General features: G+C 35.2%; 1 protein-coding gene across 1 annotated transcript in view; it reads right to left on the bottom strand.

The window, feature by feature from the left end:
• The window catches only part of LOC136033990 (protein virilizer homolog), a 116,130-nt gene that overhangs the window by 13,767 nt on the left and 87,545 nt on the right, over positions 1-14,818 (bottom strand). Inside the window, exon 11 of the mRNA XM_065715025.1 lies at positions 7,389-7,602. Within this exon, the coding sequence (XP_065571097.1) occupies positions 7,389-7,602 (214 nt within the window). The remainder of the gene's footprint in view (positions 1-7,388; positions 7,603-14,818) is intronic.

Below are 14,818 nucleotides of genomic sequence, written 5' to 3'. Positions count from 1 at the left end.
TCTATTCTGCAATGCCTGCCCAATTAACCTTATTGAAAATATTATAGATAGACGATTAAAAACGGTAAAACAGGAAAATATGGAGCCACTCCCCCTTGATTCAGTTACTCCGGCAATTGAGAACAAAACTTTCACCACATTACCATGCATTTGGAAAATCCACGACAAAGCTGGGAAAATTTGAAAAAAAAACAACAATCTCTCTGTTTCGTTCAAAACTGAACAAAAAGTTCAACATTTTTTCAACTCAGGAAAGGATAAAACTGACATATTCTGGAAAGTCTACAGAGTCCCGTGTTCATGTGGGAAACTTCCCATCAAAAACTGGTGGAATGATTGCATGAACACAAAATTCCAGAAGATAAGTTCCTGAGATTTTAAAATAAAATGACAACTTTGGTTCTGCTTTGGCCCTCCATATCTTCGAAAATCCTGAACATTTAGTTCTTTTTAAAGATGAAATTTTAATATTCATTGTAAACGGCCTACTGCAATCTTTTAAAGAGGCAACTGAGATATAAAAAAATATATAATTAGAAATTTGGCTATAAATAGAGACACAGGAGATATTCCCTTAAGCCCGATTTATAACAACTTAATATTAAAGGACCCAATCAATATTTTCGCCCGGTCTAAGTTAAGACAACATGTCCGTATATCTAATGAAAATCGAGGTTGCAGACAGACAAAATCAAATGCAAGGCAAAGAGTACTTGTCCAATCCAATCGGTGAATTCTCTTTCAATTATTTCTGACCAGTTTTTTGATTCAGTATCTTTTCTCTTCTTGTCAAGTTCACTTCGAAAGGTTAGATTTTTTTTTCTTTTTTTTTTTTTTTTTTTTTTACGAGCGCCGAGGACGACTTGGCGGAGGTCCTTGTCAAAATATTTGCTTGTTTTCGTCTTCATATTGTGCTATTAGCTGACAAAATTCTCGTTTTCTCACCTATTTGATTTATTTTTCATTTATAATATCCTTTCTTGATTTCAGACGTTTTATTACAGTGAACTACAACAAAATAATCCCTGGATATTACAGTCATATATACAATAGCTGTCATCAGCAGATGACAGTCACTATAGGGTTTACCTGCTGATGACGTCCATTGCACATGTGACCGAAGTATCCAGAGATTATTTTGTTGAGGTTTACTGTCTAATAAAGATTTTTCCTTATTGAACTCGACTTGAAAGGAGTTTTAGAAAGTCATCTTCCTGTGTTAGAAAAAACGAAACTAGGTAGTTCAGAATCTATTTTAGATATAGAATTACACTTAGAATAGTAGCATAAAATTTACGTAGGAAGGATAGAGGAAACAGGCCGAGAATAGGACTCATGATGATTAAGAAAGAGTCCACATCTTGTTTAGATCCGGAGATATTAATAATGCAATTAAGTTTCAACTGAATAAGTTATGAAAAAAAATTAAAAAAATCAAGGTATCAGTCAAAGCGGTGTAAGCCCCTGCAGAACTGACTGACATTGGCGATGTGCAAGAATTTTTTATTTGTCCCGAGGACAAACAGACAAGATCCCAGATAGTATTATAGTTAGAAGACTTCAAAGTACAGGTTTTTTTAATACTACCCTTCTAAATGACTTACGAAAAGTGAAGTATCGACATATTATAAAATTTTAGAAGTCTTTAAAATTCCATTTTTTTAAATTCCATTTAAAAAAAAAATTGGAATTTAAATTCCATTTTAAAAAATTCCATTTTTTATGTTTCTTATTCAGGAGATATGAGCCCCTGGTGGAGTTCGGACATCTTCAAGGGTTCATATTGAAGCTAAAATTCAGACAAATATCTTATATCCCAAATAGGGAACATTATGGACATAGGGAGCACTCAAAAATTATTTCTGACTCTGCCTTTACTACTTACAACAATGATCTAAATTGGCTTCCTCTGAATTCCAATGCCTTTTAAATGAAATTCTTAGAGCCTGACTTTCACACTGGCTTTCAGAAGTTAATTAGATCAAACTTACCTTTTGAGATATTTTTGCCTCTTGTTGATATGTGGAAGAGACTTTGATGAAACGTTTTTGTGGGTAAAAAGAGAAAAAGATGGAAAACCATAATTTTTTTTTTCTTCTTGTACCATGTTTTTTTTGCCTATTTGCTACTTTGATATGCGTATTTAATAATATTTTTGTAACCCTTAAGACCTTTTTTTCTCAACAGATTTGTGCAAAAGTTACAAACCCCTCCCCCTCCAAAATTTTAGGGAACTAGACCAGCCCCTAGACCTACTTTCTGAAGAAGCCTATGGAGACAGAAAGACAAAGAAAGGTAGAAATAGGAGTTTAATAGCAGAATGCCTTTTCTTTCTAAGTACTAAGACATAACGCCTTTTTTCCTTACAACTATCTAATGTTGCATTTTCACCCTGCATAACAAACGGACTAGAATCCATATGTAACCAGACTAGACTCACACCAAGACTTGTAAGCCTTTTTCTAGAGAGATAAAAGAAGGCATCCATATGGATTTATTTTTTTTTATTTGAGGGAAACGGTACTCTTGCCATTTCCTTTAGATGCACTTACTCGTGTGTCTTCTTTGTATAGACTTTATAGACTATCAAGCTATACAGACTATTCTTTTACAGATGAAAGTCTAGATCCACATAGACTTCCCGACAAATATGAATTTACAGTAAAAGTCACTTGGAGTGGGCTAGGAGGGAGGAGTGAGGGCGATATAACAGCTATTTTATCAAAAAAATTTGATAACACGCGGCAGGCTTCTATATATGGACTCTCATTGTCCCTTGTGTTCTAACCACAGACAGTGCTGGGTCCCGGCGACTTTGCCACCGGGCCCCCCGCGGGCCCCAGCATGGCACGTGGCAGGCTTCTATATATGGATTCTCATTGTCCTTTGTGTTCTGGGTCCCGGCAACGCTATGTCATTTTTGGATCGAATTGATGACGTAAATTCGACATTCCTAATCTGGCCCTTTCTCTCTGAGCCGCAAGCCTGGTTTTGCGTTGCTCTGGTGTTCCCTTTTTGGTGACATTGTAGGACAATTATACACGCATTGCTTTTGTAATACAGCGACATGCCTTCTTTTTTTTACTATCTCTATTAGCCGCATGCCTGGTTTCGTGTTGCGAACATGACGTTATTTATAGATTTTTATCTTTTATTACATTTTTTTCCTTTTATTATTTTTTTTTTGACGTCAAACTTTAGTTTTTCTTTTTTATTTTTTTTCTGTTTTCTTTTTAGTTATTTTTTAGTTTCTTTTTAATTCTTTTAAGTTTTTTTTAGTTAGTTTTTTTTTTATATATATTGACGACATACTTAGTGACAGACAGACAGCGTAACGATAAAGATAGTGTAACGGACAGACGGACACTACATTTATATGTATATAGACTAGCTGTTGGGGTGGCGCTTCGCACCACCCCAACACCTAGTTGGTGGGGGCGCTTCGCGCCAACCCCCCAAGCCCCCCCGCGTGCGTAAGTCGTTACGCGCCATATTAGTTACGCACCATTGTAGTTGTGTCCCTGTGTCCCACCTGTGAATATAGATATAAATATATATATATATATATATATATATATATATATTATATATATATATATATATATATATATATATATATATATATATATATATATATATATATATATATATATATATATATATATATATATATATATATATATATATATATATATATATATATATATATATATATATATATATATATATATATATATATATATATATATATGTTTTTAACTACGTAAAACTTGCGAATATACAGCTTTCTTCGCTGTCCAATTGTCTGTGCATATAAATAGATTGTCAGGTTTACCGACTCTTGAACATGCAACATATAATTGTCCATGGGAAAAACAATCCGTATTCAGATCTATACCTCATGATTCTAATGATTGCCCTCGAGCTTTGTTGATGGTGATTGCTAATCGAACATTCTCTGTGTCCCCGTCGTCATTTATATATCCCCCTGTGCCCCCGGCGTCCCCGTTGTAGTTGTGTCCCTGTGTCCCGGTCGTCATTTATGTCCCGGTGTCCCAGTCTGTAATTTCTCTTTGAGTGTCCCGGTCTGTATATACATTCGTTTTTGAATTGGTATATGATGATATATGATGAAATAAATTTTTTGTTTTTTTCTTTTTTTTTCTTTTTATTTTTTTTTGGTTTTTACCTTTTTTTTAAGCTGTTTTAGTTTATTTTCTTTTTAGTTTTTTTGTAGTTTTAGTTTTTGCTTTTGTAGTTTTTAGTTTTCTTTTTCTCGTTTATTTTTCAGTTTTTTTCCTTTTTTAGTTTTTTTTTTCTTCTTTAGTTTTGAAATAAATTTTTTGTTTTTTCCTTTTTTTCTTTTTAGTTTTTTTTTGGTTTTTACCTTTTTTTTTTAGTTTTTTTAGTTTTTTTTTCTTTTTAGTTTTTTTGTAGCTTTTACCTTTTTTTAAGATTTTTTATTTTTATTTTTATTTTTTTTAGTTTTCATTTTCGCCTTTATTTTTCAGTTTTTTTCCTTTTTTAGTTTTTATCTTTTTTAGTTTTTTCCCTTCTTTTTAGTTTTTTTTTAGTTTTTTAACCTTTTTCAGTTTTTTTATTAGTGTTTAGTTTTTTTTCTTTTTAGCTTTTTTTTCGTAGTTTTTACTTTTTTTTAGTTTTTTTATTATTTTTTGTAGTTTTTGCCTTTTTTTTAGTTTTTTTCTTCTTTTGTATTAATACTAAAGTCAAGGTTCGAACCTGGAACCTCTTGAACCTAGAACCTGGAACGCGCCACCCCAACAGCTAGTTGGAGGGGGCGCTTCGCGCCCCACCAACTAGTAGAAACTACTAAAAAAACTAGCAGAAATTACCAAATACTAGAAATTACTAAAAAATACTTTAGTGTAAAGAGCGAGTTATTGAGGAGGACATGAACCCCTTATATACGTAATAATTTCTGTTCATTTTAAGTTTTAATGCTGTTCATTTTAAGTTTTAATCCTTACTTCCAGTTGAAAAAACTTTTTTTTTTCATTTATTTTCTCATTGTTCCCTCACGATATCATTGTTGTCATTCATTGTTCTTTCTGATTCCTCATTCCCTCGTGATAAATTCTTTCATGGAAAGATCCTCCCACCTCCCCCCTCCTCAACGAGTAAAAGTACCCCTGAAAACGTCTGTACACTTCCTAATAACCATTACTATACGTAAACACTGGTCAAAGTTTGTAACTTGCAGCTCCTCTCCCGGGGACTATGCGAGACTAAGTCGTACCTAAAGACATAGATATTAGGTTTTTTAACTAGGGTGAATCAAATGGCTATCTCAAAATTTCGATCTGGTGACTCTGGAAAAAAAATGAGCGTGGAGGGGGCCTAGGTGTTCTCTAATTTTTTTTGGTTGCTTAAAAATGGCACTAGAACTTTTAATTTCCGTTATATGAGACCTCTTGAGACGTTCTAAGACCACTGGATCGATATGATCACCCCTGGATAAAAACAAAACAAAAAAACAAATAAACACGCATCCTTGATCTGTCTTCTGGCTCAAAATACAAAATTTCACATTTTTGTAGACAGGAACTTGAAACTCCTATGGCAGGATTCTCTGATACGATGAATCTGATGGTGTGATTTTCGTTAATATTCTATGAATTTTAGGGGTTGTTTCCCACTATTTTCTAAAATAAGGCAAGTTTTCTCAGGCTCTTAATTTTTGATGGGTAAGACTAAACTTGATAAAACTTATACATTTTAAATCAGCACAAAAATGCGATTCTTTTGATGTAACTATTGGTATCAAAATTTCGTTTTTTAGAGTTTCGGTTACTGTTGAGACGGGTCGCTTCGTTACCACGAACTGTTTGATACCATACAAATACATTAAAGTGATTAGTGCTATGGCCGAAAATAACACTGCTGTGGTTAAGGTAGGAAATGACGTTAGCAGCTGGTTTTGTATTAAATCAGTAGTTAAGCAGGGTTGTGTACAATCCCTCTTTATTTGGATCATTCTGATGGACTTGTCTTAAGGAGCAGAGGAAAGGCGGGGGGGGAAGATATCCACCCTTTGGTCATTCTGAATCTTAAAAAGGGCACTAGAACTTCTGATTACCTTTCCAATGAACCCCTTCCAACGTTTAAACGATCGCCCTTTCTATATATATATATATATATATATATATATATATATATATATATATATATATATATATATATATATATATATATATATATATACCTTATATGCCCCTAGGGCATAGTTTACTACCCTTGCCCAGAGGGCTATTTCAAAATTGTGATTAGATGTGTTTGGAGAAATGTTGGGCATGGGAGAGGGGTTAGTAACAATCCAATCACTTTCGACTATTAAAAAGGGTACTGGCCCTTCCACTTTCCAATCGAATGAGCTGTTTTCGAAGTTACTACGACAACAAATGGCCACCTCAAAATTTCTATCAGATGAATTTCGGGAAAATACGAGGTGTGGAGGGATATCCACCCTCTGGATCACTCTAAATATTAAGAAGGGCGCTAGAACTTCTGATTGCCAATCCAATGAGCCCCCTCCGAAGTTTATACGGTCACCCTTTCTATACATATATATATCTTATGCTACCACAAGGCATAACTTACATCCCTTGCCCCGAGGGCTGTGGGACAATAATATCGGACTTTTAAATGACGTTGATCAAAAAGGATCTTAACATTTCGGTTGAATATGTTTGGGGAAATGGTAGTGGTGGGAGGGGGGTAGCTGCCCTCCAATCACTTTCGACTACTAAAAAGGGCACTGATTCTTTCAATTCCGAATCGAATGGGTTGTTTTTGAAGTTTCTACAACAACAAATGACCATCTCAATTAATATCAGGTGCATTCAGGGAAAATGCGAGGTGAATCTTAAAAAGGGCCTAGAACTTATGATTACCAATCCAATTAGCCCCTATAAGGTTTATACGATCACCGTTTCAATATATACCTTATATACCCCCAGGGCATAAATTAAAACCATTGCCCTGAGGGCTCTAGGGGGAGGGGGTGCTATCCTTAAAGACACAATTTCTTGACCTTTCATTTATGTTGAACAATATGGCCGTATCAATTTTTGATTGGATGGGTCTGAGGGAAATGGTGGGCGTGGGAGGGGTGTCAGTTGCCCTCTGATCACTTTCGAATTTTAAAAAGAGCACTAGCCCCTTCATTCTCCAATCGAATGAGCCCTTTTCAAAGTTTCCACGACAACTCCTTAAATACGAAGTGCCCTGGTCTAAAAAAAAAAAAAAAAAAAAAAAAAATGTGCCCTGTGCACATACTTTCTCGTGTATCTTCCTCAAACTATCTACGTAGATTCTCCAGACTATGTATATCTATACAGAGTATTCCCTTTAGTCTATCCCACACTTACTGAAAGGTCTTCTCTGGGCATCCATTGATGACAGAATTGGAGTGGTTTTTTCCTCTGATCTTGGACTTATCCTGCCATCTACAGTTTCTTGTTTGGGTGTTGATATTCCCGGAAGAAAAGAGGTCTCCTCAACTCGGCATACTTGCTCCACCTCTGATACAAAATTCCAATCTGGTAAAAGATTCTTTGTCATTTCAAGGACATCACATTTCTCCTATAACAAAATTAGCATAAACTACGGTGAAAACTATTTGGCTAAAATTTTAGTCAAACTCATTTTCTGTCAAAAGATGCGAGCTATTAGTAGGTTGATTAGCTAAGGTAAATAGGCCTTTGATAGCTATTACTTTTTAGGTGATCAGCTGAGGGGGTGTGACAGGACACTTCCATAATACATCCTCGTTTAACGCACCCTCCTAGTCAGCTAGGAAACAAAGATAAATTTATGTTAATTTGTGTTAATTTATGTATATTTATATCATTTTATGTGATTAAAGCATTCCCTTTGTCGTCTTGCAAGATGTTTTTTTAAGTTTAGAAGATATTTTTAAACATATTTATAAAAGATAATTGTATCTAAAATCGTATTTTTTAACATAGATATTTTTTTATGTTTAGATTGAGTTTTACTTTTACTAAATATTCTTTAATATAAGCAAGTATTTTTTAAATTCAATTTTAAATGTTTTCATTTTTGTTTTGACAAAGTACAAACAACTATCCCAACTTTCTTAAGGTCGAGAAAGTGAAAGTTGAGACATCTGAAACCTAAAAAGTACAAATTTTTGTCAAACTTCAAAATAATCCTCAGATAAATATAGAAAGTGGGATAATATTTACCCAATAATAAAGGAATATTTATGACCTTAGCCTGTAATATGGGTACTGTATGGACGATGATTTGCGTATATACAAGGGCGAATAAAGGTCATACAATATTTAAACTTTAAAAACAGTATTTCAAAAAATTTTCATTTTTCAGGGTATTTATTCTCCAAACATTTTACTCTGTTTTTTATTCAAAAACTGCAATTCCTCATTGAAACTCTTTTTAATCATCACATAAGGCAAAAAAAGAGCAAAAACTTAGCAAAAAAAATAGTAATAGGCGCAATTTTACTGGCAAAATTTTCTTAAATTAATCAAGATTAATTAAAAAATTAATTAATATTAACTAAAATTAATTAAAATTAATCAATTAATTTAATTAAAATTAATTAAAAAATAATTAAAATTAATCAAGCCATCAGCCACTTAGAGAGAGTGCATTTTTAAAACTTTTTTTTTGCTAGAGGAGGGGAGATTTAAATTTGCCGCGAGTAGAATATACAAGGGTAGTTATATGGGTTCTCTATTAATCCTTTTTCCTTCTAAAGTCAACTTAAAAGCTGTTTAACTTTTTTATAATTATTATCGTAATTACATTAATATCTTTATAAATTATCTGTATATTTTAGGATTGCGTCTATTCCATAATCATCTTTATAAATTAGGAAAAATCGGAAATTCAATTTTAACGAAAAAGACCTTCATATGCAGTTAGACAGATTTTGGTGATAGCTAGCCCAAACAATAATAATATTAAAAAAACATAGGTGAAAAATCGGCAAGTAAGCTAAAAATATTCAGATACACAGCTAAACAAGGCTTAGTTGGCATGGGAATCATCATGTTAATATCTAGTTTTTATCGGCACCAAAAACTGGAAAATTTTTCAAGCAGGAATCTCTGGCATTTTGTTTGCAATTCGGTGCCAAAATAAATCTACGTGTGTAGATTTACATCTACACACCCGGCCCTTTACAGATAAAAAGCGCTGTCAAATTTAACTAATTAGTTTTGCTGATTCAACGACTCAACTCGACTCAACTTTTCACGACTCAACTCGACAGCACTGATAAAAATGTGGTACAGCCTAACCCCTAGAAGATTAGCAATTTGTAGACATGCAAAAGTAAAATCTAGCAAATTACGATGCAATGTGTGAATAGACCTATGAATGGGTCCGGGAACAAAAAATTATTTTTATTTTGATGTCTTTGGTACTTTAAGGACTGATCGTTTAAGCGAAAATTTACAGAACGGTATATATTTACAAAAATCAAAATTCAATTTAAACGAAAAAGACCTCCACATGCAACTGTGTTTAGTAGTAGTAGGCACCAAATTGAAAAAAAAGCAACGCGGGTAAAACATGAGCCAAAAATAAGGTAAGAACATACGGCTACCAACAGATCAAGAAGCTATAGTTGTCTTTTGGTATCAACAGATTGTCAATATTTAGTTTTACTGATAAAAAAGTTGTTCGATTTAATTAATTAGTTTTACTTCTTTATTTTTACGGCTCAACTTGGCAACATTGACGAAATTGCGGTGCAGCCTTAAAAGATTCAAAATTGGTTACCAAGCAAAAGAAAATTTTTATTAAATTACAGTGTCATCTGTGAATAGACCTATGAATGGGTCCGGGAACAAAAAAATATTTTTATTTCGATGTCCTTAGTGCTTTAAGGACTGATCGTTTAAGCGGAAATTTACAGAACCATACACACCTACAAACATCGAAATACAATTTAAACGAAAGAGACCTCCACATGCAACTTTTTTTGGTAGTAGTAGGTAAGAAATTGAAAAAAAAGCAACATGGGTAAAAATGAGGGAAACTAAACTAAAATCATACAGCTACCAATAGCTCAAGAAGATGTAGTTGCCTTAGACGAACGATAGATAATTAATATTTAGTTTTTACAGATAAAAAAAAAAGGTTGTCAAATTTAACTATTTAGCTTCGCTTACTTATTTTCACGGCTCAATTTGGCAACACTGACGAAATTGTGGTGCAACCCTAAAAGATTCAAAACCTGTGAACAAGCAAAAATAAAATCTTAGGAAATTATGGTGCAAGGTATGAACAGGGTCCGGGGACGAATAATGTTTTCGTTTCGGTTTTTTGTACTTTAAGGATCTGTTATCTGTGTACAGAATACTTTTATTTGGCATCAAAGACACGGTCAAATAATTTTGACATTGAAAGCATCATTTACAAATCTATATATATAAAAATAAGTTGCCTGTCTGTGTGTCTGTCTGTCAGGTGACGTCATGTTTCTGTGTCGACTGACGTCATGAAGTTAGTTGTCGTCATTTTTGTTATGACGGTGACGTCATTAATGGTATTTAAGACATGCGTTCACGGAAAAATGTTTAATTGTAAAATGACTGAAGAACCTACAATGGCAACAGCCGAGGAAGCTGCTCAAAGAGTCTATGCCAAAAAACTTGCTGCTGATAGAGAAAGTAAGAAAAGAAAGCGTGGATATAACCGGGAATATAAATGACGACCGGGACACAGGGACACAACTACAACGGGGACGCCGGGGGCACAGGCGGGATATATAATTGACGACTGAGACAAAGGGATTGTTTGAATAGAAATTACAGACCGGGACACCGGGACACAAATGACGACCGGGACACTGGGACACAGGGAATATAAATGACGACCGGGACACTCAAAGAGAAATTACAAACTGGGACACCAGGACACAAATGACGACCGGGACACAGGGAATATAAATGCTATTTATATGCACAGACAATGGGATAGCGAAGAATGTTGTATATTCGCATGTTTTACGTAGTTAAAAATATATATTTATATCTATCTCTATTCACAGGTGGGACACAGGGACACAGCTACAATGGCGCGTAACTAATATGGCGCGTAACGACTTACGCGCGCGGGGGGGCTTGGGGGGGCGCGAAGCGCCCCACCAACTAGGTGTTGGAGCGCCCCACCCAACAGCTAGTCTATATATATAAAAATAAGTTGTCTGTCTGTGTGTCTGTCTGTCAGGTGACGTCATATTTCTGTGTTGACTGACGTCATGAAGTTAGTTGTCGTCATTTTTGCTATGACGGTGACGTCATTAAAGATATTTAAGACATATATGTTCACGTAGAAATCTATTAATGTTTAAGTTTGAAATGACTGATGAACTTACAATGGCAAAAGCCGATGAAGATGCTCAAAGAGTCTATGCCAAAAAACTTGCTGCTGATAGAGAAAGTCAGAAAAGAAAGCATGCCGAGGAATCAAAAGAACAGCAAGGAAATGAATGCTTGCCTGAAAAATTCTAATTTATGGGCACACGTAAAAATATTAAAATTAACTAAAAATATGCGTGTCCGATTGCAAAACGATGACTCTGGTCAAACATTTTCAGATAAATTGCTGGCAATTGGAAACGGAAAGCTCCCAGTAGACTCAATTTCAGGACGTATACAACTACCTGCTGATTTCTGTAATTTAGTGACGTCCAAAAATGAATTGATTGAAAAAGTATTTCCGAATATTCTAAAAAATTATAAAAATAATAAATGGCTAAGTGAAAGAGCGATTCTCGCACCCAAAAATATAGACGTCCACGAAATCAACAATATTGTTTTGACCAAGATTCGAGACCAGGCAGTCCTTTACAAGTCAGTCGACACAGTTTTGGAACCAAATGAAGCGGTTAATTATCCATCTGAATTTTTAAATTCCATAGATCTTTCAGGGTTTCCACCACACGTGCTACAACTAAAAATAGGCGTACCAATAATACTTTTAAGAAATATCAACCCACCAAAGCTTTGCAATGGCACGCGACTTGCCGTAAAAAAAAAACAATGGAAAACCTAATGGAGGCCAATTGAGGGTGAGGCTGTTCTTATTCCTCGCATTCCCATGATTCCAACGGATCTGCCTTTTCAATTTAAAAGATTGCAATTCCCAATTCGATTAGCATTTGCAATCACCATTAACAAAGCTCAAGGTCAATCATTAGAAAAATGTGGTATAGATCAATTGCTGGCAATTGGAAACGGAAAGCTCCCAGTAGACTCAATTTCAGGACGTATACAACTACCTGCTGATTTCTGTAATTTAGTGACGTCCAAAAATGAATTGATTGAAAAAGTATTTCCGAATATTCTAAAAAATTATAAAAATAATAAATGGCTAAGTGAAAGAGCGATTCTCGCACCCAAAAATATAGACGTCCACGAAATCAACAATATTGTTTTGACCAAGATTCGAGACCAGGCAGTCCTTTACAAGTCAGTCGACACAGTTTTGGAACCAAATGAAGCGGTTAATTATCCACCTGAATTTTTAAATTCCATAGATCCTTCAGGGTTTCCACCACACGTGCTACAACTAAAAATAGGCGTACCAATAATACTTTTAAGAAATATCAACCCACCAAAGCTTTGCAATGGCACGCGACTTGCCGTAAAAAAAACAATGGAAAACCTAATAGAGGCCACAATCTTGACAGGGCCTTTTGAGGGTGAGGCTGTTCTTATTCCTCGCATTCCCATGATTCCAACAGATCTGCCTTTTCAATTTAAAAGATTGCAATTCCCAATTCGATTAGCATTTGCAATCACCATTAACAAAGCTCAAGGTCAATCATTAGAAAAATGTGGTATAGATCTTAATACTGATTGTTTTTCCCATGGACAATTGTACGTTGCATGTTCGAGGGTCGGTAAACCTGACAATCTATTTATATGCAGCGACAATTGGACAGCGAAGAATGTTGTATATTCGCAAGTTTTACGCAGTTAATTTGTATTGTATCTATCTATCTATCTATCTATATAAAAACGAGTTGTGTGTATGCATGTTTGTTTGTTTGTAAAAAGAGCGTTTGCATATGACGTCATTATTAGTACATACGGCTTTGTATATGCACAGACAATGGGAAAGCCAAGAATGTTGTATATTCGCAATTTTTACGTAGTTTGAAACACATATATAAATCTATCTATATTCACAGGTGAGACACAGGGACACAACTACAATGGCGCGTAACTAATATGGCGCGTAACGACTTACGCGCGCGGGGGGGCTTGGGGGGCGCGAAGCGCCCCACCAACTAGGTGTTGGGGTGGCGCGAAGCGCCACCCCAACAGCTAGTTATTAATATAAATCAGAAATAAGGATATAATTCATTTTTTGAAATTTAAAAATCTCAAGAACAAAGCAGAATAGACGATTGATGAATGTCAGTGAAAGAACCTAGTGGTGGAAGATTCAATACATCCGACTCTTCTATTTGTGGAAGGAATCAACCAATAGAATCAATGTAATAGACGTACTCACCTAGCTTGCTCGGTTAATAGCCGTTGTTGCAAATAGGTCAATTTGAAAAAAAATTGACGTAACGAAGAAAGAAATGAAGAAAGCCAGAGCCAGTGAAAAAACAGAAGTATTTGTATTGGTGTTTGCATTTTCATATTGTCCAATGGACTTTTAATAGATTTGTTTGTTTCGTTAATTCTGGAGTGAGAACGGCTGTGCAGAAGTTTCGGGTAAAATATTTGCACTGTCCTCTCTTCTTCCACCGACTGTGATTTTCCTCATTTTTTATGGCACTTGGTACTATCCAAGTGACATATAGCGATCGCAAATTCTGTCGGTCTGTCTGTCTGTCGGTCTGTCCCGGTTTTGCTATTTTAGGCACTTCCAAGTAAGCTAGGACGATGAAATTTGGCAGGCGTATCAGGCACCAGGCCAGATTAAATTAGAAATAGTCGTTTTCCCGGTTTGACCATCTGGGGGGGGGGAATAAGTGGCCAGTTAATTCGGAAAAATAGAAAAAATCAAGTATTTTTAACTTACGAACGGGTGATGGGATCTTAATGAAATTTGATGTTTGGAAGGATATCGTGTCTCAGAGCTCTTATTTTAAATCCTGACCAGATGCGGTGAAATTGGAGGAGTTGGAGGGGGAGAACCTAAAATCTTGGAAAACGCTTAGAGTGGAGGGATCAGGATAAAACTTGGTGATAAAATAAGCAGAAGTCCTAGATACGTGATTGACATAAAAGAACGGATCTACTCTGTTTGGAGGAGTCCGGGGGGTGATTTTTAACTCTGAAAAATTAGAAAAAATGAGGTATTTTTAACTTACGAAGGAGTGATCGGATCTTAATGAAATTTGAAGTTTCGAAGGATATCGTGTCTCAGAGCTCTTATTTTAAATCCCAACCGGATCCGGTGACATTGAGGGGGGGGGCGAGACCTAAAATCTTGAAAAACGCTTAGAGTGGAGGGATCGGGATGAAACTTGGTGGGAAAAATAACAAAAGTCCTAGATATGTGATTGAAATAACTGCAACGGATCCGCTCTCCTTGGGGGAGTTGGGGAGGGGGGCTAGGGTCAATTCTGGAAATTTAGAAAAAATGAGGTATTTTTAACTGACGAAGAAGTGATCATATCTTAGTAAAATTTTATATTTAGAAGGACCTCGTAGCTCAGTATCTTATTGTAAATACCGACTGGATCCAGTGTCATTGGGGGGAGGGGGGACCAGAAATCTTGGAAAACACTTAAAGTGGAGAGATCAGGTATGAAGCTTGGTGGGAAGAATAAGCACAA

Source organism: Artemia franciscana, chromosome 12, assembly GCF_032884065.1.
Source record: "Artemia franciscana chromosome 12, ASM3288406v1, whole genome shotgun sequence".
Taxonomy (NCBI): domain Eukaryota; kingdom Metazoa; phylum Arthropoda; class Branchiopoda; order Anostraca; family Artemiidae; genus Artemia; species Artemia franciscana.
The sequence above is the reverse complement of the archived record's forward strand: the minus strand, read 5'-3'. Positions and strand labels throughout refer to the sequence as shown.